The sequence below is a fragment of the Carassius gibelio genome, chromosome B1, assembly GCF_023724105.1.
Source record: "Carassius gibelio isolate Cgi1373 ecotype wild population from Czech Republic chromosome B1, carGib1.2-hapl.c, whole genome shotgun sequence".
Classification (NCBI taxonomy): Eukaryota; Metazoa; Chordata; class Actinopteri; order Cypriniformes; family Cyprinidae; genus Carassius; species Carassius gibelio.
Window position 1 is genome coordinate 23,431,696 of NC_068396.1, and position 22,858 is coordinate 23,454,553.

Here is a 22,858-nt window from a genome sequence, read left to right on the forward strand (position 1 = left end):
CTGGATGTAATAACCTAGAATGCTGTCTAAGACTTGATGGTTACTCTGTCAATTCCTCACCATCAGTTAGGAACCTAGGTGTGCTATTTTATAGCAATCTTTTCTTTGAAAGCCACATTTCTAGCATTTGTAAAACTGCGTTTTTTCCATCTCAAAAATATATCTAAATAATGACATATGCTCTCAATGTCAAATGCAGAGATGATAATTCATGCGTTGACCTTAAGGTTAGATAATTGTAATGCTTTATTGGGTGGTTGTTCTGCACAATCCAAAATGCAGCAGCTAGAGTTCTTACTAGAACCAGGAAGTATGACCATATTAGCCTGGTTCTGTCAACACTGCACTGGCTCCATATCAAACATCGTACAGATTTTAAAATCTTGATTGTTACTTAGAAAGCCCTGAATTGTTTAGCACCTCAGTATTTGAATGAGCTCTTATTGCACTATAGTCCTCCACGTCCGCTACATTCTCAAAACTCATGGCAATTTGATAATACCTATAGAATATCAAAATCAACTGTGTTTGGCAGATCCTTTTCCTGTTTAGCACCCAAACTTTGGTATAACCTACAGTCCCTAACATTGTTCGGGAGGCTGACACACTCTGTCAGTTTAAATCTATATTAAAAACCCATCTCTTTAACCTGGCTTACACATTACACACTAACACATTTCTAATATTCAAATGTGTTAAATGATTTTTAAGCTGCATTAATTAGGAAAACCGGAACCAGGAACACTTCCCATAACACACGTTGTACTAATTACATTGTTAGAAGAATGGCATCTATGCTAATTTTAGTCTGTTTTCTCTCTCTTGTTCTGAGGTCACCGTAGCCACCAGAACCAGTCTGTATACAGATCAGATGGTGGATCAGCACCTTGAGAGGACCTCTACAGCCTTGAATGTCAGCAGGGACCAGGGAAACTATGAGCCCCAGAAACAGATCCACAATCAAGACCTTGTCTTCTAGACAGCCACATGGACAAGACCACAGGAAACAGATGATTCTTATGCACAATCTGACTTTGCTGCAGCCTGGAATTGAACGGCTGGTTTCATCTGGCCAGAGGAGAACTGGCCCCCCAACTGAGCTTGAGCTTTTTTTCCATTCTGTCACGGATGGAATTTTGGTTCTTTGCCGCTGTCACTTCTGGCTTGCTTACTTGGGGACACTTAATTACCAGCAATATTGTCGACTTGATTGCACATATCCTATTTAAACTGAACTCAGCTAGGTGATGACATCACTGAATTGAATGATGAACTGCCTTTTTGCTTATTGACACATTATTTTGCTATTTAATGCTGTTCAGTTGCTTTGTCACAATCTGAATTGCTAAAAGTGCTATATAAAAAAGTGACTTGACTTTGCTTTTAAAATACATTTTTCAATAGCTTAATGAATCCTGACCAAAAAAATGTGTCATGCCAATGAAGTGTATCACATGGAGAAATTATTTCTCAAAGCCCATCTGTACCCTGGATCAGTGAACAGTGGTTGATTTGAGTAAATGACAAGAGACTTGTACCCTGCTTAAAGGAAGGAATATTTATGAACAGAAGTCCACTCAGAGTGAGGAAAAAGCTTTGGCAAAAGCACAGTCTCTTCAGACATAATTACTTCAGAGTGAGTGTGCCATCTCACAGCACATAACTTATTCAGAGCAAGCTGAGGGATGAAGGCGACAAGGCACTCTCAGTGAGTGTGTGTGTGTGTGTGATGAGCATTTATGTTCACAGACATTTATGTTGGGACACTTGTGTAGATAAGCTAAAAGCACATCTCCTTCTTTCTATGTGTAGTTCTGGGTGGAAATGGGGTGTAGTCCCAAATGAGTGTTTGTTTGGCTGTCTGCAGAGTAAAAGTGATCAAACATCAAAAAGAAAAATAAATAAATAATTCGCAACATGCACAGTGTTCCATTGCTAAGCACACCAGACGCCTTTTTAAATTCAGTCGTGGTGGCATATAATGGACAAACAAGATCCCTGTAGGGGTGAACTGCACAAGTAAGAACAATAACTGCTTTCTGCCTCTCACTTGATCACTGATTGCCTGGAGATTTCAAGATATGGCTACCCGAATACAAGCAACACAAGCCCCATATATCCGAGGGTGGGATGCTTTCTTCTGCATGAACTATTATTTGAACCATTCTCCCTTTTCTTTTCCTGATGTAATTCATCCCAAGGGTTGTTGTTAACACAAACTGTTGTCTCCAGTTCTTCTCAACTATTTGTCTTGAAATTCTTGAAAATAAAATTTTTATAATCTAATAAATATAAAAAATATATAAATATCATAAGAACTGCTATATATTCAAATTGATTAGTACTATTTAAACCGTTGTCTGCAAAAGGCCAGGTTAGTCCAGGTTGTAAATTGGCACAATTTTTGTTTTAATGATATTAACCTTATATATATATATATATATATATATATATCACATCATTTTATATATTCGAAAACATTTTGTAAACAAAATGTATAAATTCACACTTAAATTAAGCTCATGTTTTTTAAACAAAATTTTTAAAGGATTTATTTATTTATTCCTGACATGCATTCATAATTTGTTTGTGTGTGTGTGTGTGTGCTCTTGTTTTGTGACATATCATGACACAACTCTGTATAATGACATGGGTATGACACAGGTATTACAAGGAGATGGTGACTTATGAGGACATAGCCCATGTCCCCATTTTTCAAAATGCTTATAAGGATACAGGATGAGTTCTTTTTTTTTTGAGAAAGTAAAAATGTCCTGTGAGGGTTAGGGTTATGTGTAGGGTTGGTGAAGGGCCATAGAATATACAGTTTGTACAGTATAAAAACCTTTACGCCTATGGGATGTCCCCACTTTTCACAAAAACAAACGTGTGTGTGTGTGTGTGTGTGTGTGTATATATATATATATCAAAATCTAAAAAATATTAGAAATAAAACTGTTCTGTAATTTTATCCCTCTGATTTGAACACTGTTTAAATGGATGGGTTGGTTTATTTTAAGATAAGTATTACATTTGGAATTCTTTTCAAAGATTTATTGCATAAAAGGTTGCAGCATTGAGCATTGTAGCCAGTAACAGCAATGTCTACACTCTGATGAATGCGCATTATAACTAACACAGTGCAAATACAATGTCAAGAAGAGAATCACTGAGCTGTGTACAGCATCATCGATGATAACATGTTTTGGTGAGGGTGCAGAATGCAGTCAGTACTTTACGACTGACAGCTCCAGTGATTATTTTTGCTCACTTTCTGTATATAATTTAATCACAATTTAAACAACAGCTGATTTCCATGCTAATATGAGGAGTAGTGTGAAGCTGACCGTTTAGACACTGTCTAAATTTACTGATGCATAAATGGCAATAAATGCATGTCTGACTATATAAGTCCTTACATTTCAAAATATTTAACACCCTTACATGTTGTTGCATTTTTGTGGGGTCCATATCTTTCTGTAAAGGTCTGTTTGCAAAAATCTGCTTTGAATTGCGGCTAGTTTAGCAAAGAATCCACAGCGTAACTGTATAACTGGTTCTATGTCTGACTTCAGAAAAGAATGCTACTTTAACAAATCACTGTTTTAAATTAAATAGTTAACTGAAATTAATACAGATAGCTTACTGCATTTGCTTTTTAGCAAACATGAAGACAAAATAACATTTTAGGGTACTGAAAGCTCAAGTTAATTGCAGACTTTAAGGCAGACATGAAAGATGAAAGTGGTCTAAATGGGTCCAAAGGGTCTAAGACCCTCACAACTTTGTCTCACAAAATGACTTCCTAGAAGCCTAGTGACGCAAGCAAGTTAGCACCCTTTATGACTTTCAGCCAGTGGACTTCCTAACAGTCTCCTACAGTCTTTCTTGCAATCTGGATTTAGATGTAATACGACATGCATGCTAGCAGAAATGCTCCCTCAATTCAAAACGCACAATTTTGTGTGTGTGCTATATACTGTTTCCATTAAGTCTGACCTGTGAATTTTAATGACATACTATTTAGTGCATTAATTACTCCCCGTGGAAACAATCAACACAGTGCTAATATAATAGCTAAGATTTATATCAGGTAAACACTGCCGTGGGGCATTTGTGCTTGAAAACACATGCATAATTGCTGGATTAGGAACACATACCATAGTTGTCTCTGCAATGGAGCCAAAACTGTTAATGAATATGTTGCATGATACATTCACGGGCGGACCTGTGGAGAGAAGAGTGAAATCAGTCATAATAGAGTACAGTCTCTGCAAAGATACTTTCTATTAGACTCACCGGTTCATCATTATATATGTGTGAGTACACATGAGCTAGTTAATACTTGTCTGCTGTAATATAACACATTTTTATTATTATTAAGATATTAATAAAATGTTTATTTTGTTGAGATTACAACAAAATCAGTTTAAGACCAAACGAGAAATGAGAATAATACTGCATGGCCTCGTAATGGTTCATTAATGGAGGAGGAAAAGTTACTTTACTTGATATTTATGAATAAGTGGCTTCTGTAAATGAGCTTCCGAGGGGAAGTCCTTTGCCAGCTTAATAATTTAAGAATGCTCGGACTGATTTATAGTTTGAGATGGTTTGGGTTCATGGCCGTTCTGTAACAGCAAAATGAATGAATGTTTTCAGGGTCATGGCAGAAATGTCTAGAGGCAGCTGGAACCAGGAGATGTGCAGCATTATTACATAATCATTTCATAGCATGAAACTGAATATAGAGTCACATCTGCATTAGCTATGTACCGTATAAAATATGAATCTTATAGACACCACTGATCACTGTAACAAAAGGTTTTAAAGACATCAAAAACAGGAAGTGGTGGTAAATAACCATTAAAGAAAGCACAGTGTATTCCTTCAAGGAGGAATAGAGCAAAATGCAAAGAGAAAGGACCTGTTTGTACTACCTTTAAAGTTGGGCCTAATTCTGGCATCGTAACCTGAGGTTCTTCCCATGAGCTTGTCAAGGAAGTCAGAGGGTGATGATGCTTTTTCTCCTTGAGGGTTTTCTGTTTTTTTTGATGCTACCAAACTGAGGAATAAGAAAAGAGAGAGATAAAAATTGGGGGCAGATTTGTGCAAATCTACAAATGTAAGAGACAATACTAATGTCATCTGACATCAAATATTCAGGTTTTCCATTTGGGGCATTAGACAAGGCTGTAGAATAAGCAGCTTTTGTTCACTCCAACATATTAGGAGTGAGAATATAGATATATTTAGGTCTGTACATTCAGATTTGAAACAGATGCCCATGCATGTGACTTACTGTCTTTAATGCTACTAGTATAATACCCAGCAGAAGTGACATAGATATTATTAGAGTAGTATTTCGTCACAATATATGAAATGTCATACATGTTATATACTTTTGTGTGCTGACCTATTGCATTAATGATCATACAGGGCTATATGCAACATAAACAGTTGGTGTGCAAGTAAAGCTGTTGAACTCCCAAAGAGAAAACTTCATATTGTGATACACAAAGGAAAACTTTGCTGCCATATTTCCTTTTAGTAATGACTGAAAGACAATCATTTTGTCAGGCATTATTTCTCTTGATAAGGAGTAAAAGGAAGTTCTGTTGGCATCAGCAGATGAGGGATAATTTATGTCTTGTTTATTAGTGTTGAGATGTGCTATTCTTTGTGTTTAGCGTTTGTGTATAGGTTGGATTTTTGCAGTTGCACTTCTCTGTTACTCAACGAGAAATTCAAATAAGGCATGCAGTGATACTCCATGGCTAGGTCTAAGGAAACTACCTACAAATGCTTGCCAGTAAATTTTATTTTAAGGAGGATGTGGGAAGGACACTTCATTGATCTGTTTGGTTTAATGAAAACACAAGGCATATTTTCAGGGATTTGTGGATGTGACATTTGATTTAACACTTGATTTCTTCTTTTTTCCTTTTTTTGTTTTGTCTTAATTAATCAGGAGTGAGATGCTCACCTAGGAAGGGGAGAAGGATGTGAACAAATATTCACGAGGAACATCGAACATTTAAACCTCTTTATTTTTGATCATAGATTGCTGCATAAGGATAATGCAGACAATCACAAAAATATACTTGTGATGTTTTGTTTTCATATTTTTATGAAAGGTTCTAAGATTGCAAGGTAAGCGAAGAATACGCCTCTTTTAATCGTTAACTAAACTTAGCCATATTGAATTCATGCAGTGCTGAAAGAACATGACAATGACGAGAATATATTGTTTAAAACTTACCTAAATGTTAAATGTATTATGTTTCTCGATTGTTGCAAAGCATTGAGCCATATTCCTTTCTACTCCCTCTCTACTCACTTTCCTGCTCATTGTATACCTAGTTTATGGTGGGGATATTAATCATAAAATTCAATGTGGTAAAATACATTTTAAAAATCTATGTGAATGAAAATTGTAAAAAAAAATATGTATAATAAAAATATTATTATTCATAATAAAAATGCATAAATAAATATTTTAAATATGCTTTAAAAAATGAATAGAACACATATAACATTTATGAATTTATTCATCTAGTGTGCTTCTGTTCAGTGTGTTAACGTAATGTCAGTGTGCTGAACTGAGCATTGAACCATGATCTGCCTTCATATAGTGTAATCTGTGACATTTCAGCCAGTCGTGTATCAAGTAATATGACAAGATTGCTTCTACAGAAATGCTTGTTACTGGCTACTGAAGCACTCATTACGTTTCTGATGAACATAGGTCAGAGGTCAGGCAGTAAGATTAGGATTAAAAGCATGTGACACAAAATTACTGACACTCGCTGCTCCATCCCACAAAATCATCTTGTGAGATGAGCACACAAACACACACATATCCATCCACACGCATTCACAACTCAGATGCTGCTTTGCTCAGCACAGATCAGCTTTGCTCACTGCTGTTGACACTGACATTCCTCTGAGTTATTCTCCGCTGGTTTCCTCTTTCTCATTTTGCTATTGCTTTGAGTTCTGTTGTTTCAAAGCTTTGAGACTGAGTAAATCTAGACCAGTTTAGAACAAAGCAGAAATTAATTAATCTTGAGGGGGCTCTAGAGTTTATTTGGTTGAAGCAGCATAGAGAATGAAGATGGTTTGCTCTCTATCTCTATTTTAAAGCCAACTGCAGAGAATAATCATAGTCTGCAGTCAACAAGGAAGACCACCTTTGACACCTTTCCACATCTGTGGTCAGTATACTGGATTTTGTTAAACAATTTTCTATTTGCACTTCATAAAAAATGGATTTCCCACTCCATCTGAAGCCTTAATAATCTAGTTTGTTTACTTGTCTGATCCCCAGTAGAGAAATTAATTATAAAAAAAGGAATGAGTAGAAAGCCTGTGACACATTTCAACAAGGTTGTGGGTTATATTCGAAACTAAAGGCCATAACACACCAAGTGGGGACAAGCATAGGCATTTTATGGCAAAAGATTTGACCCCCCCCCCCCCCAACCAAATAGTTGATATTTTTATATAATATATTATATCTTATATATAACCTGCAAAACATTTGTTCATCTCTTAGAACACACATTAAAGGTGCTGTAGGGAACTTTTGTAAAAAAAAAAAAATCAAGCCCCTCTGGCTCCTCCCAGTGGTCATATTGCCATTTGCAGAAACTCCATCGCTCCTGGTAAAAAATAACCAATCAGAGCTGAGGTCCGTAACATTGTTTGTGTTCAAAATGTAGAAAAATGTATATAATAAGCGAGTACACCATGAATCCATTTTCCAAACCGTGTTTTTGGCTTGTCCTGAATCACTAGGGTGCACCTATAATAAGTGTTTATATTCGGACCATTTTAGATTGCTTCGGGGGCACCGCGGCGGAGTATCCCAGTACCTTTGTGATTCTTCATAGACATAAACAGAGAGAAGTAGTTCCGGCTACGATGTTCTTCCGCAAGATGCAAGCAGTTCTGTTTATTAACCGCTAGAGCGTCAAAAGTTCCCTACCGCAGCTTTAAGATATTTTTGATGAAATATGAGAGCTTCATGACCGTGCATGGACAGTAATGCAACTGACACGTTCAAGGCCAGAAAGGTAATAATGACATCGTTATAATAGTGCATGTGAAATCTATGGTTCAACCTTAATTTTATGAAGCTAAGAGAATACTTTTTGTGTACACAAAATTAATTTATATATTTAAAAAAAATTCTTCTGTGTCAGTCTGGTGTCACATGGACTATTTTGTGATGTCCTTACTATGTTTCTGGGCCTTGAACGTGGTAGTTGCGTTGCTGTCGATGCAGGGTCAGAAAACTCATGGATCAAAATATTTGTGTTCAAAAGATGCACAAGTCTTACAGGTTTAGAATGACACAAAGGTGAATAATTAATGACCACATTTTCATTTCTTGATTTAAATTATTTAAATCCTGTAAATAAATAAAAAACGACAAGCCAACTGACCACGTTAAATCACTATTGGAGCAATCCTTGGGAGAGATCATTCTGGCTTTTCAGCTTAGCAAACCAGTGCATGAAAAGAAAAAAACTAAAGTGAGCAGACAACAAAGTCAAAGAGGGCACATACAGAAGGATCTTTTAAAAATGTCTTGGAATTTCAGTAAGCAACTATTTTTGACTGCTATGAAGAAAGTGAAGACTATCTGACCAACATTATTCATATTTAGAATTGTAAACTAGCATCACTTTGTTTACAGTCTGAATATCTGCAGTCTGGTTTTCCCGTTTTGAATGAAAAATACAGATTACTGCCACCTGCTGGTATGGATATTATTTCCTCTCAGGCAGCTGCAGAACCTCCATGCTAGTTGGCCACTGGCTATGTGTTTGCGATGTGTTCAAGCGCAAACTTTTTGGCCCAGACACAGGCAACAACAGAGTCGGCTTTTGTTACACAAGTTCTTTGATGTCAGCTTGGTGTGGAATGGCCTTAACCAACACTGATGTTACTTCTGAAACTGACAGCAAATTCTGCATCTGTGTAAAAGCCTCTGGTTATAAGCATTGTGTGTCTTGGTGGTGGGCCTTCCTGACTATGCAGAATTGTGAAGTCAAGAGTGCACATCCCACCTTTGCTCCCAGGAGCAGTAGGTAAACTGCAAACCTCCAATTACCAAGCTCCTTCTCAGCAGAAAGAACCAAGCTTCCAGCAACATTCTCTCTCTCTCTCTCTCTCTCTCTCGCTCGCTCTCTCTGCCCGAAACCCTGGTCTAGGCAGAAACATCCCTACCAGAGAAAGCCATCAGCCATGGATTTGCTCTTGCAACCCCTGGAAGGAGTCACCTCTGGGTCCAAGTGTCTAACTGGTTTCCAGCAGTCCTAAATATATTGTCCTTGACACTTCACATTCCCTCCCACCAATACCAACAGAGGCCTTGAGACAGTTACCATGGAAACCACAGGCCAATGAAGCATCAATGGTGGTTAAAAGAGCGAGACAGTCACAGAGGATGCTCATGTTGGAGCCGATCGAAGGGGATTGAGGAGATGGCGGGAATGTGCATGTGTGCAGGCAGAACTGAGAATACTGACATCCAATACACAGATTGCAATCTATCTCAGTGCACTGGCAAATCAGTGGCAAAAATAGCATATGGTTAAAGTCCCCATGAAATCAATCTTTTTTTTAAGGAATACTGTAGTGTTTATTATAAATAATGTATCCATGCACTTCATTATTTTTTTAATATTCATGTGCCCTCGCAATCTTTAATAAAAAACATTAATTAATCTCCCCTACCCCTCGAAACGACTCATCTTCTCTTCTGGTCACGAGCTATGGCACAAGAGTGTAGCTAAATGCTGGGATAAATAATAGAGGGAAAAACTGAAGCTGATGCTTCACTTGATAGAAATCAATGCATTGACCAGTACTGACGCAAGCCATGGGGCGTACTCTACCTTCAATAACTGAAAGGATATCAGGATATTACCAAAACATTACTATTAGTAACGCAATGCCCCAACTACAAACGATCCAATTAATTCCAGAAGGACAAAATCAAGTCCCGCCCTCTCATTTTAGATGCCGTTTCATTCAGATAGATGTCACAGAAGAGAAATAAAAGACAATCTCTACTTCCGTTTCACAGCTACTTTAAAGTTAACTAAGAGTTCACACAGGCCGTCTCTCTCTCTCTCTATCTCTCTCTCTCACACACACACACACACACATGCATAACCGCCTCTGTGGTATCTTTTGTTGTACTGTATATATTTAAAATTACAAATTTCAAACTGTAAAACAGAAAGTTCTGTTATCACTAGAATATCACACCTCTAGAAAAAGCTCTCAGCAAATCAGATTTGAGAACCAGAAATTGCTGTTTCTATTAATGTGACTTTCTGCTGTATCACTTTTAAAGTGTCCATCAGTACATTTTAAGATTGACTTTGGCACTTTTAAATTTACAAAAAAATAAAAAATAAAATAAATAATAATAATAATAATAATAATAATAGTGATAATAATAATAATAATAATAATAATAATAATAATAGTGATAATAAAATAAATAAATAGCTGCATCTGGGAAAAATTCACCAGAAACAAATACAATATAAATAGTGACAGTAATTTTGCCATTATAGCATGGCATATTGGTGCCTGTATTTTAGAACTTAACATGTAATAAGTACATTAAATAATGTTGATGTACCAGTATACTTCTTATCCTCTTATTCAAAGATTGCTGGCGGCCCCAGATTTTCATACATTTAATATAATATTTTATAGTGTAAATTTGACTGTGTGTGTGGATGTTGTATTCACTGATAATCTTTTCTTTCAAACTTTCATTAAGCATGAGCCCGATGGCCAGTATCATATTATCAGAATATGACAGACTATTGAAATAATGGTTAAAAAAAACAAAAAACATTAAAAGGATAAAAGAAGGTTCAGAATGACAGATAAGTTGAGAGAAGGACAGGGCAGTACTTCAGAGAGATTGGGAGAGGAAGTGGAAGGCAAGGATATTTGAAGAAAGGAACTGAAGAAAGACTGATGAAGCATATCAATGATAGATAGAAACAGGATGGCTAAGACAATTAACTGAAAACATCTGCCCACAGTTCAGTCATTATAAAAGAAGAGTTATAGCTTCACCTTTACAGTGTGACAGTTCTGAGTTAATCAAAAGCACTTACAATTCACACACGGTTCAATTCACATTCAGTCCCAGTCAAGAATAAATGCCAGCAGACACCCTCTGCTCAAATTCACACGCAACATTTATCCACATAGATTGTATCTGAAATATGTATGTTGCTTATTGATTATCTTTGTTAATACTTTAATAATGTTCAATTACACAAATTACTGCAGAATGATGAAATTGCTTTCATTTGCCACACACATTTATCATTGTTTGTGCGATGCTTATTCACTGACACAACACAAATGCATCAGCATCTTTACTTGAATATTAATTACAGACAAACACATTTATACTGTATATGTATTTAATTAGATATATGTACATATGTAAAAAATAAAAATAAAATAAAATAAAATAAAATAATGCTATTAATGCACACCAAAGCTGTGTATATTTGATCAAAAACACAGTAGAAACAACAGTAATATTGTAAAAATATTATTACAGTTTAAAATAACTTTTCTTTTTTAAATATTTTAAAATGTAAATTATTCCCTCGATGGCAAAGCTGTATTTTCCTTTAGAAATCATTCTAACATTGAAAACGGTGGTATTATTAATATTATCATTATTATTATTATTATTATTATTATTATTATTTGTGTGTGTGTGTGTGTGTGTGTGTGTGTGAACAATGATGCATGATTATTTTTAGATTCAATCATGATTAGAAAGAATAGCATTTATGTAAACAAAATAAATGTATTTACTGTAAATATCGTAACACATCAAAAAAAATTTCATTACATAAACAAACCTTAAACCACTGATGACAAACTTTTAAACACACACACACACACACACACACACTGATTGCTTTAAACGTTTGCTGATTTTCATTTTAGTTTTAGAACACCATGCATCACAATAACTATACAACCATTTTCTACATATCTTCCATCTCATTATTCCTAGCAAGTCTGTGAAATGCATCCAGTTAGTATTAGGAGAGTATAGCTGCATTTTTGTTGTCACCCCCTGTAGGCTTCAGTCTCATTGGGTTGTCATTGCTGTGGGACAAACAACCCTCTCCCCCACCCCTCATCTGCCTCCCTTAACGTGAATCCACAGCTAAACTGCTGGATTGGTGTGACCTGTCCTGTCAGCATGGTGTTCGCTGTGTTGTCTTGCTCTGCTAATGCGAAGAGGCTGGACACAGTTTGGCTCCTTTGTTTTCTAGAGGTTTACCTTTTCTAAATGTTGCCCAATGTCATTTTAGTGTTGTATACCGTGTCAGATCCTGATAGAACTTGTGTTGTTTGGCTCATAGGCATGCTTCAGCCTGAGGTGTGCTGGACTTGTTATTGTGCCTTTCCTTATTAGGTGCTAGTAATTTTTAATGTAAATGAGTAATGGAGTTAATGTGTACGGGAAAGTGTTGGCACCCTGTCATACACAATTTCACTCTGTAATAGTAAGCTTTGGTTTGTCATTTAGTGTTATTGGATAAGTATTACTGTGACAGCTGCTATTCATCTACATAAAAATCCAGTGGCATCAGCCAGCTGCAATAATACCTCACTCAGAGTCACATCCTCATCATGGAGGCAAACCTAATAAAATTAATAATAACAATATTTAAAAAATAAATTGAATTGACATGGATGTGATTTTTCTGTTTTAAACTGATTTCAGCATTTTCCAAACTGAGGAATATGTCACTGAAAACTGAAACTGCAACATGGCAACACAACCATGTTCCCAACTTTATAATAAGAATTGTTTATATATAGCTGCTGTCAACAGGAGATAAGCTTTAAGGTCTCCCTCTGTTTTCCTCCAAAATAAAAATTCTGCGCAAAGAAATTAAAACAGCCATACATATTAGTATTTAAATTTTACTGATGTTCTGTAAATTATATATATTTTTTATTATTATTAATACAAAAAACTTATGTTTTATTGTGTAACACAATAGTATGAATAAGTATTTAAATAAAGAGAGTGTGCAGCCAGATGAATATATTATAAATTAACAAAATGTGTGAAAATCGCACAAAAAGGCTTTTCAATTCTGTCTGTAATCTGTGCCAGTGCTTTAAACAAATGCCCCAAAGAACACCTCAGCGCCCCCTTTTAAAAACATTGTTTCCAGCACCCCCCAATGATCTCAGAACATTGTAATCTGTTTATTGCAGGAAGAAAACACATTTCTCACTTTATATGAAAAAACATTTTTAAAATAATCTGGTTTCTTATTAATCCAGCTGAGAAAGATAGGTTACAATTGGTAGCTATGTTGACTTCAAGCAATAGTGGTTACTAGAAGGTCTCTTGTTTGCGTTTGCTAGAATTTTAATTTTGTTAATCTGTAATGACAAAAACTATTGTTGAGATGTACCATTGCCTCCAAGCAAGGGAAGCAATTTCACCCAAATAGCAGTTATCTTTACTACCAATTTTGTGGTTGACCACACATAGACACACATGAGCACACCCTTTTGATTATTTTGGAAAGGGTTTGCATGCCTAATATCAAAGAGCATCGGGGGAGGGGAGGGCCTCTGACCGCTTCCAGTCTTGATCCACTTTACCCCAAAATTTCAACTAATCACTTGACAAACCAGAGTGCTTGTATCTCCAAGGAATTTCTCTAAGGAAATAAGTTGCAAATGGCAGATAACGTGTTTCTGCTTTTCCATAAAAGTGTAATGTTGGATGAGCCACTTCTTTTGCATAATTTCTTGTGTAAATCCCTCTGGATTTTCCAAAAGATTTTCCTTAATTAATATTTTACACTTTAAATAAACAGTAAATTTGATAGGATGGACAAAGCCTTTCAGTCATTCACAACAACAGTATTCTGGGCAGGAGTTGTTAGAAAATCAATGCAATATCTACATAATATATTCACCACAATTCATTAATGGGCTGCATAGGTATTTAAATCACTGGAATGACTGGAATGGTACATGCTTAGAAGAAAAAGGTTCTATATAGAACCTAACAATGGTTCCCATCATGGGATCATTTTATGGATTTGATTTTTTTTATTATGTTTTAATTAAACAACTCAAATAGCCAAAGTAAATGGGTACTTGGGTATATTCCACCATCACCACCATTGGTGACACTGGCAGTGAGTATCCAAGCATGGTTTGAGAAAGTACTTTTTTGTGAAGCTGTGTATTTAAGATGAGTCACAAGATGTACAGTATGAGCTGAAACTTGGGTCTGCCACACCCTAACGCCATCTCTACACAGGATGCATCAAAGCGCACTTTTTATATAGTTTGTCAACTTGCTGGTAGCACAAGCCAGTGGAGCGTGGGAAAGAGAATGTTGCATCCGTTTTTGTAGCGCTCGCACTCAGATACTGAATGACTAAATATGATCAGGATCTGTGTGCTTTGTCACGACTTTCACACCCGATGTAGTAGTGTAGTTAGTGTAAGCCGCAAGTTAACACCAACACTACCACTTCTAAACTATCATCTCCATAGCTTTAGCACAGCTGCTCGATTCCCTTGAAAACAACAGCAAACATTTAGAAATGATAAAGCAAAGTATGCTTTTTCTTGTTTAGAAAAATGTATATGAATGCTTTTTGTTTGCTGATTGGTTATGGTTGGTTTGAATGCCAAATTTCAAGATTCAACTAAAAATAAAGGCTTATTTATATCCGCTTGTCTGTTGTTTTCCTTGGGAACTAATAATGCTATTTCAAGTCCAATCAAATATATATACATATATATATATATTTTATCATTTATATACTATTGTGGGCTGTAATATTTGGGATAAAATACATGCTTTTAAAGTAGGCCTAGGTTTTATATCACAAATAAAATAAAGCCTATAATATATACCACCATTTGCTGTTGACATTAATTGTGCTTGTGATGAAGCGGTAGTGAAGTGTTCTTGGAGCAACTGATAACTATGATGCTCCGACTTTCAAAAAAATCTACTGCTCGCTCCAGTCAAAAATCATGCCACTCCACTCACTCTGCAAGGAACGGAAGAACAAACTTAAATCTCTTCTGTAAAAATGCCCCTATTTTTTTTTAAATTTGGGCAACAACATCTCCAAATATGTAACAATGAAGATCACCAACATGCTTAAAAACTCATTTTCAAATAATTTGTTTTAAAAATGTATTTCACTGTCACTTTTGTTTTCAGCAATTTAACGGATCCTTGAATTAAAGTAATTTCTTTTAAAAGGTAATGCTTATTTGCCACTGCTTAGCCTATTATTATCACTAATGCTGCTATTTTTATATATATTTCAAAAGAACAGTACTAAAATATATACATTTGTAACATTATGCATTTGATCAATTTAATGATGAATAAATCAGTTTTATCAACCCCAATTTTTTAACGCTAGTCCATATCTGTCTTTGTATGAACATTCACATTCTTTACAGGTATCTGTCAAAACTGGGCCTTTCTTCTAGTAACACACACAAAGCATTATTTCACCCTCCCCCACTTCTGCTCTCTAACTATAATGAATGTAACATGAAAGTGCTTCCAAAAATCTCCCATGGAGCCAGTGCAGATAGGCATGTGAGGGCAGAGATTATCAATTTATCAGGGATCAGATAGCCACCAGATTATTCTCTGGATGGATGGTGCCCATCACAAACACTGAATATAATTCCAGTCAGGCAGAACATGATCTCTAGACTAAGCAAGTAGGAGAGCGGACAGTTTGCCAGTGACAGTGTTAGAGTGTAACTACCTGAAGCTCTATCTGTCCGTCCATCCTTCCATTGGACTAGCTGTTAACCTCATCACTATTGTTTGCTCATTCAATAACCCTCCGTTTGGTCAAAAATGAGTCTGTAATTGAATTTTAAATGATTACCATATGGTTATATACTTAAAAGAAAAATGGCTCTTTAAATAACTTTACTTTAGCTAGCTACTTAAAATTATTAAGAGTAGCTTCGAGCTTGGCATGCTACAGTTTCAAAGCAGCTGCCAAATTTAGAAGACTGTCCTATTTTTCCCAGAGCCACCCTGTGGAGTCTGGGTTTATCGAAATACAAAAAATCCTGTTTTTAGAGCTAAACAGGTGTGAAAGCTCCCTTCTGCGTTTGTCCTCTGGGAGCTCCTCAGCAGGAGAGATCTACTGGATGCTATCAGTCAAAATCAGTGTTGCCAGATTGGAAATGTCCCAGTATCGTACCAGAAGTTCAAAATTAACGTATTTGGAAGAAAATTATCGTACACGAGTCAAGAGTTATTTATCTATTGTAAACCAACAACATTTTGACATGACCTGCAAATTACCACAATAGATAACTAGGCGTATGGTTGGACAGAAGTAGTGCGACAAAATACTATCCCATTATTTTCAGTGATTGTCTGCTTCGCGGCGCATATTGACATATTAAAATGATTTTTAACACTTGCTTTGTCGAGTCCAGTGAAGAAGGAATTTAGCTGTTGCTGCATGGTGCAGTTAACTCCACATCTAAATTGCTGTCATCGGTATCCTACATAGTGCTCATTGGCTTTAAAGCAGGGCACTCTCCTGCATTCTTAACACACCCTCAGGTGCACACGAACGCATTTAGAGTGTCTGTAATAAGCCGATTTCGTGTATGAGTAAAGAAGCCATATGACTGCAACTACCATCATTTAAATTTTCATAAAATTTTGAAATAATCGTACATTACGGGATTTTTTATTACTATTGATCGGACATCGTACAGATGTAAAAATTATCATACAAATATGATAATTATCACACGTCTGGCATCACTGGTCAAAATCAAAATGTTACATATCTGATTACGTGACAGAAATGCCCTTTCCCTTTTTACCCAGCACAGACATGGCAATTGTTAGATGCAACACTTAACTTGTGCCAATGAGAAGTTTACGTTGACAGTGAAGGTTTTCTGTGCTTTTGTGCATCTGTGTTTTTCTTTCAGATCTAGGACCAAACCAGTTATCTAGCTTATCATTATGTAACAAGTACTAATACACAAGGTGATTCTCAACATGCTTTCAGTCTTTAGCCCTTTTGTCTTTTTTTGAATGGTGAAAGAACTGAGACTTTGTTGTTTAGTAAAGATAAGTCCATAAACAGCTGTTATTCAGATTTAAACAATGAGTAATTGCATAAAGTCTTCACTCCTCTGTGTATTTTTTTTTATACACCACTAACTGAAATGACCAGAGTCCCCTGAGATCCTATGTCTCACTCTCCATATTTCATGTAAGATTCTCATTTCCTTTTCAGTCAGATATATCTAATACACTGACTGCATAAATCACTCGCTTTCTAGAACACTGAATTTTCATTTGCCTGATGTTCGAGGTATGGCTGATGCACATTGTCTCCAACAGTCAATATATTAAGGTCTACGTGATTTCTGTTTCTCTGCAACCCAACCTCTGATCTTTGCCCTTAGCTGCACTTCCAACAGCATTCAACTAGTATCATAGAATGCCAGCCACGGACTGAAGATCTGAAAAGACTGCTGATGAGATTTATGAGATACATTGAGAACAAAGAGAACGATGAGTTCAGGTATACCTGCTGAATAAATATTGGAGCTATTTTATCAAAACCTTCAGAGCGTGATTCCTGACATGAAGGCATCTATGAATACATTTCCAAAAGGTAGGCAAGTATTCAAATGCTGCCTCCTAAGATACGCTATTTTGGTTAAATCCAGGCAGCACTGCATGTATTATTTACTGAGAATGTAGTCAGAAAATTGTGAATAAAAATAATGATTAGAAAACTATTGTACTAGAATTTACCATATTGTGCTCATTTGTGATTTGCAGCGCAGTTCCCCTCTGGTGATGGAGGATGGTCTCATCTAGACAAACTTGCATTACATTTTACACACACATACACTTAATATTCTGTTGCCATCACTAACAATGGCCTGATGATCTGTAGCACAAAAGATGGACTGAGGATACACAGTGCATCAATACTTGGATCGATGGAACCACAGATGTAGAGCTCTGCTAAGATCTGCACCTTTCATCTCCTCTTCATATGTGTGGTAATGTAATATCCTTTATGTGCACACACCAGCGCACACATAACAGACAGATATAATTTCAGCAAAAACATATCCCCATAAATTTCAGGCTGCTAAATCCAGTCTATGTCTACTATGGGAAAAAGTCGTACACTTGGACAAAAATGTATTTAATTTAATTAAAAAAAAAAGGCATCTAATGTATGGTATAATGACTTTCGGGATTTTTTAGGGTTTTTTCTTTTATTCATTTTAATTTACTCACCCTCTGGCCATCCATGGGTGCTGTCGAAACGAGAGTCCAAACAGCTAATAAAAACATCACAATAATAACTGTTTGAGCTCTCATTTTGACCCATTCACTGCAGAGGATCCATTGGTGTGCATGTAATTCTAAATTTCTCTAAATCTGTTGTCAAAAACAACAAAATCACCTATATTTTCAGCAAATTAACATTTTTGGGTAAGCTGTTCCTTAAAAAATAATTATTTATTAAAAATGGTCCGCAAAATCCATCCCCTTTAGCTACTTGATAATAATATAATGAAAAACTAGATCAGGGACCAATGTAAAACTCTATTTAATATAATAAAAAATATAAAAATATAAAAAATATGGGTTGCACTTTATTTTACAGTACGTGTACTAACATGTACTTATAGTGTACTTACAGTGTATTTATCTAAGAAAGTTCTGGTAACACAAGGTAACTACATGGGGTAGGTTAGGTTTAGGGGTAGGTTCAGGGTTAGTACCTAGTTATTACATAGTATAAGAAGTACATAGTATGTACATGAGGAACAGGACTGTAAAATAAAGTGCTACCAAAATATGTTCCTCCACCAGCTGAAACAACTTGAAATGACAAAGTTATAATGATTTGTGTTTGTCAGGTCTTTCTAATAAAGGACCTCGTGGGTGTTTATTAACAAATCTTAATAAAAATATGCTGATGTCTGATTGCTATTTAAATATAACCACAGCAAAAGTAACAAAAATATGTTGGGCTTGACTGTATATCAGGACAGCCACAGTGGCTCAGTCTCTAATCTGCTCAGGCTGGTGTAGATATATACACAATTCACCATTCACTGTATGTGGATTTGGCTTCAGCTGCTCATAGCATTGCATCACTGTGGAACGAGATTTCAAAACTTGTCCCTGAAATTGCTCAGTGGTTTTCAAACCTACAGCATGTTCCCAAGCCAAGAATAGCTTTTATAAAATTAACACACATCTGTACTTTTAGTTTTCCAAACATTCTTACAAGATACACTTCACCCAGGTTAGTCTTTGTATTGTCAGGCCAAGTGGAAACATGAAGCAAGTTAAGTGGACATGAAAGAGCTCTCCTGCAAGCCCAGAGAGATATTTTTATTGATGTAGTAGATGCAGCTTTACTAAGCATGAGCTGAGAAAAACAGGAACTCGCACTCCACTGTATGTGACAGCAGTGACACTGATGTCTGACAGAGGTTCGTGCTTCACGCATCAACTGTCACACTGGCAGCTTAAATGTCACAGTTATAGCTTATTTTCGCCACCATATGCAAACCGTGACCAGCACGTGTGGCTTCATGAGGAATCATACAGAGAATTTTATATACAGTATGTTGGTATTTTTTACCAAACTAGAACACTACCACTCAAATTTTTGGAATAAGATCTTTTTATAGACGTAAATACATTGATACAGCAATAATGAAGCCTTAAATTAATCAAAAGTTCAAATAAACGTTATTCTCTTTACCTTTCTATTCATCAAATAATCATAAAAAAAAAAAAAAACATTGATAAAGCATGGATGATTTTGAAGGATTGTGTGACACTGAAGACTTTCAAAAATTCAGCTGTGAAAATTCAGGAATAAATTAAGTTTTTAAGTATATTAAAATAGAAAACATTTAAGTAACAATTATTATTATTATTATTATTATTATTATTATTATTATTATTATTATTATTATTATTATTATTATTATTATTATTATTATTATTATCAGTAAATACAGCCTTGGTGAAATAGGATAGGATAGATACTTTATTAATCCCCACAGCGAAACTGGTTTGCATGAACAGCCAAAACATAAACCATAGAGATGGTAAGATACTTTTCAAAAACTTATTCAAACTTTGGAAAAATAGCACACTTTAATAGGCTTCAATATAAGTTTTTAATAATTTCATGTCAAAATTTGCTCTTTTTGTTTCAACCTAGCATTTACTTAGATCTTACTCTGTGACATTTTCCTCATACAGAAAACCTTTATGAAAACTTGAACATTTTTAAGCTGCTTAAAGAGGCCTCCCTCTGTTCTGTGTCTTTCTCTGGACTTCAAAAACTCTGATGAAAGTATTCAAGAGAAACGGCGCTGGCAGAATAACTCAAAGCGCAATCAATGCTTTGTGACAAAATCTTATCAATAATTCAACAGGAGCTACCTAATCTGCCTTTTACAATACACAAAACTGGCACAAGAGGCAAAAGTGAAACAGGCTCAAAGAAAAAGACTAAAATACCCCTTGAAGGCAAAGAAAATAAAGCATTAGAGCTTTTAGAACCCAAGTGGTTTGTTAAGGAACGAGAGCCAGAGGGTAAGACCGGCCAATTGGTCTTAATGCACATGGTGAAAGGTACACTGGCAGAAAACAGAAACTATGAGGAGCTCTTCCCACTGGGGGTGAGCCGTTCTCATCTACTAGAACATTCCGCTCCAGTGAGTGGTCCAGCAGATGAAAATGAAAGTGAGAGCAGCGCAAAATGTGAACAAACATCTGGCTTTACATTGTGCATGTTTGTGTGCATTTTGCATTATCTTCAGTTATCAAGAGATGCTCTTGTTAACATTTTATATGTCAGAAATTTTAATTTTGTGTGTGTGCATTATACACTGACTGGCCACTTTATTAAGTACACCTTGCTTGTAAAAGGTTGGACCCCCTTTTGCCTTCAGAATGGTCTTAATTCTTCGTGTTATAGATGCAACAAGGTCATCAGAGATTTTGGTCCATATTGACATGATAGCATCATGCAGCTGCTGCAGATTTGTCGGCTGCACATCCATGATGAGAATCTCCTCTTCCACCACATCCCAAAGCTGCTGCATTGGATTGAGATCTGGTTACTGTGGAAGTAAAGTGAGACTTTGTTGTTGTTGAGTAAAGCCATCAGAAGATTGGTACGCTCTAGACATAAAGGGATTGACATGGTCAGCAACAATACTCAGGTAGGCTGTGGCATTTAAACAATGCTCAATTGGTACTAAGGGGCCCAAAGTATGACGATAAAATATCCTCACACCATTACACCACCACCACCAGCCTAAATTGTCAAAACTAGGCAGGATGCTTTCATGTTCTTTTAAACCAAATTCTGACCCTATCATCTGAATGTCGCAGCAGAAATCAAGACTCATCAGACCAGGCAAAGTTTTTCCAATCTTTTCTATTGTCCAATTTTGGTGAGCCTGTGCGAATTGTAGCCTCTTTTTCCTGTTCTTAGCTGACAGAAGTGGCCCCCGGTGTGGTCTTCTGCTGCTGTAGACCATCTGCTTCAGGGTTCGACTTGTTTTGCATTCAGAGATGCTATTCTGCATACCTTGGTTGTAACGAGTGGTTATTTGAGTTACTGTTGCCTTTCTATCATCTCTAACCAGTCTACCCATCCTCATCTGACCTCTGACATCAACAAGGCATTTTCATCCACACAACTGCCGCTCACTGGGTATTTTATCTTTTTCGGACCATTCTCTGTAAACCCTAGAGATGGTCGTGCGTGAAAAACCCAGTAGATCAGCATTTTTTGTAATACTCAGACCAGCACGTCTGGCACAACAACCATTCCACGTTCAAAGTCACTTAAATCCCCTCTCTTCCCCATTCTGATGCTTGGTTTGAACTTCAGCAAGTTGTCATCACCACATCTAGATGCACGAGTTGCTGCCATGTGATTGGCTGATTAGCAATCAATTGAACAAGTGTACCTAATAAAGTGGCCAGAGAGTGTGTAAACTGTATTGTACCGAATATAAGACACATTTGAAATACATTTGAAAAAACACGTTCGTCTTATATTCAGAGTCTAGACTTTGACATGTCAATAATACACCCACAAGAATAGGTGGCACCAAAAACGCATAAAACAGGTGTGCCATGAAATACCTCATATAATGTGTGTTGTAAAGATCATGAATGAAAACAAAAGAAAAATAATTGCTTTCAGCGGCATGAGCCGTGTCTGTCATTAGCCCGATGGGAGCAAACTTTCTCTGTAAGTTAAAACATAAGACAGTACTCAGATTTGAAGACTACAATAAGACTTCACTTCTACTGTTAATAAAATTTTGGTAGGCTACTATGAGATGGATGGACTAAATGTTATATAATTCAAATGGCCTACCTGTTATTTTTATGGTATATCAAAAATTTTTATTTTTAAATGTAATTATTGTTGGCACATTCTACCAGTAGGCTATTTACCATACTTTCAAAACAAAAATTAAAATAGGGAAAATATGCGATATGAAAATAATTTAAGAAAAAATGTGTTTTACAGAGAGAGAGAGAGAGAGAGAAAACATTTGGTTCCAAAAGCCTTTTTCCAAAAGGTTCATCTGAACAAAGGGGGGTCGTCTTATAACCAGGGTCGTCTTATATTCAATACGGGTCAATACGGTATATATTGTTCAGATGCAAAACCCTCTAAATGCCACCTGAAATTTCCCTCTA

The 22,858-nt window shown here is 36.1% G+C and overlaps 1 protein-coding gene across 2 annotated transcripts in view; it reads right to left on the reverse strand.

The window, feature by feature from the left end:
- glra3 (glycine receptor, alpha 3) overlaps window positions 1-22,858 on the reverse strand; it is a 47,854-nt gene that overhangs the window by 20,835 nt on the left and 4,161 nt on the right. For both annotated transcript variants that reach the window (XM_052546227.1, XM_052546226.1), the window contains exons 2-3: window positions 4,941-5,065; window positions 4,161-4,228 (exon numbers count right to left, since the gene is read on the reverse strand). In XM_052546227.1, the coding sequence (XP_052402187.1) occupies window positions 4,161-4,228; window positions 4,941-5,065 (193 nt within the window). The remainder of the gene's footprint in view (window positions 1-4,160; window positions 4,229-4,940; window positions 5,066-22,858) is intronic.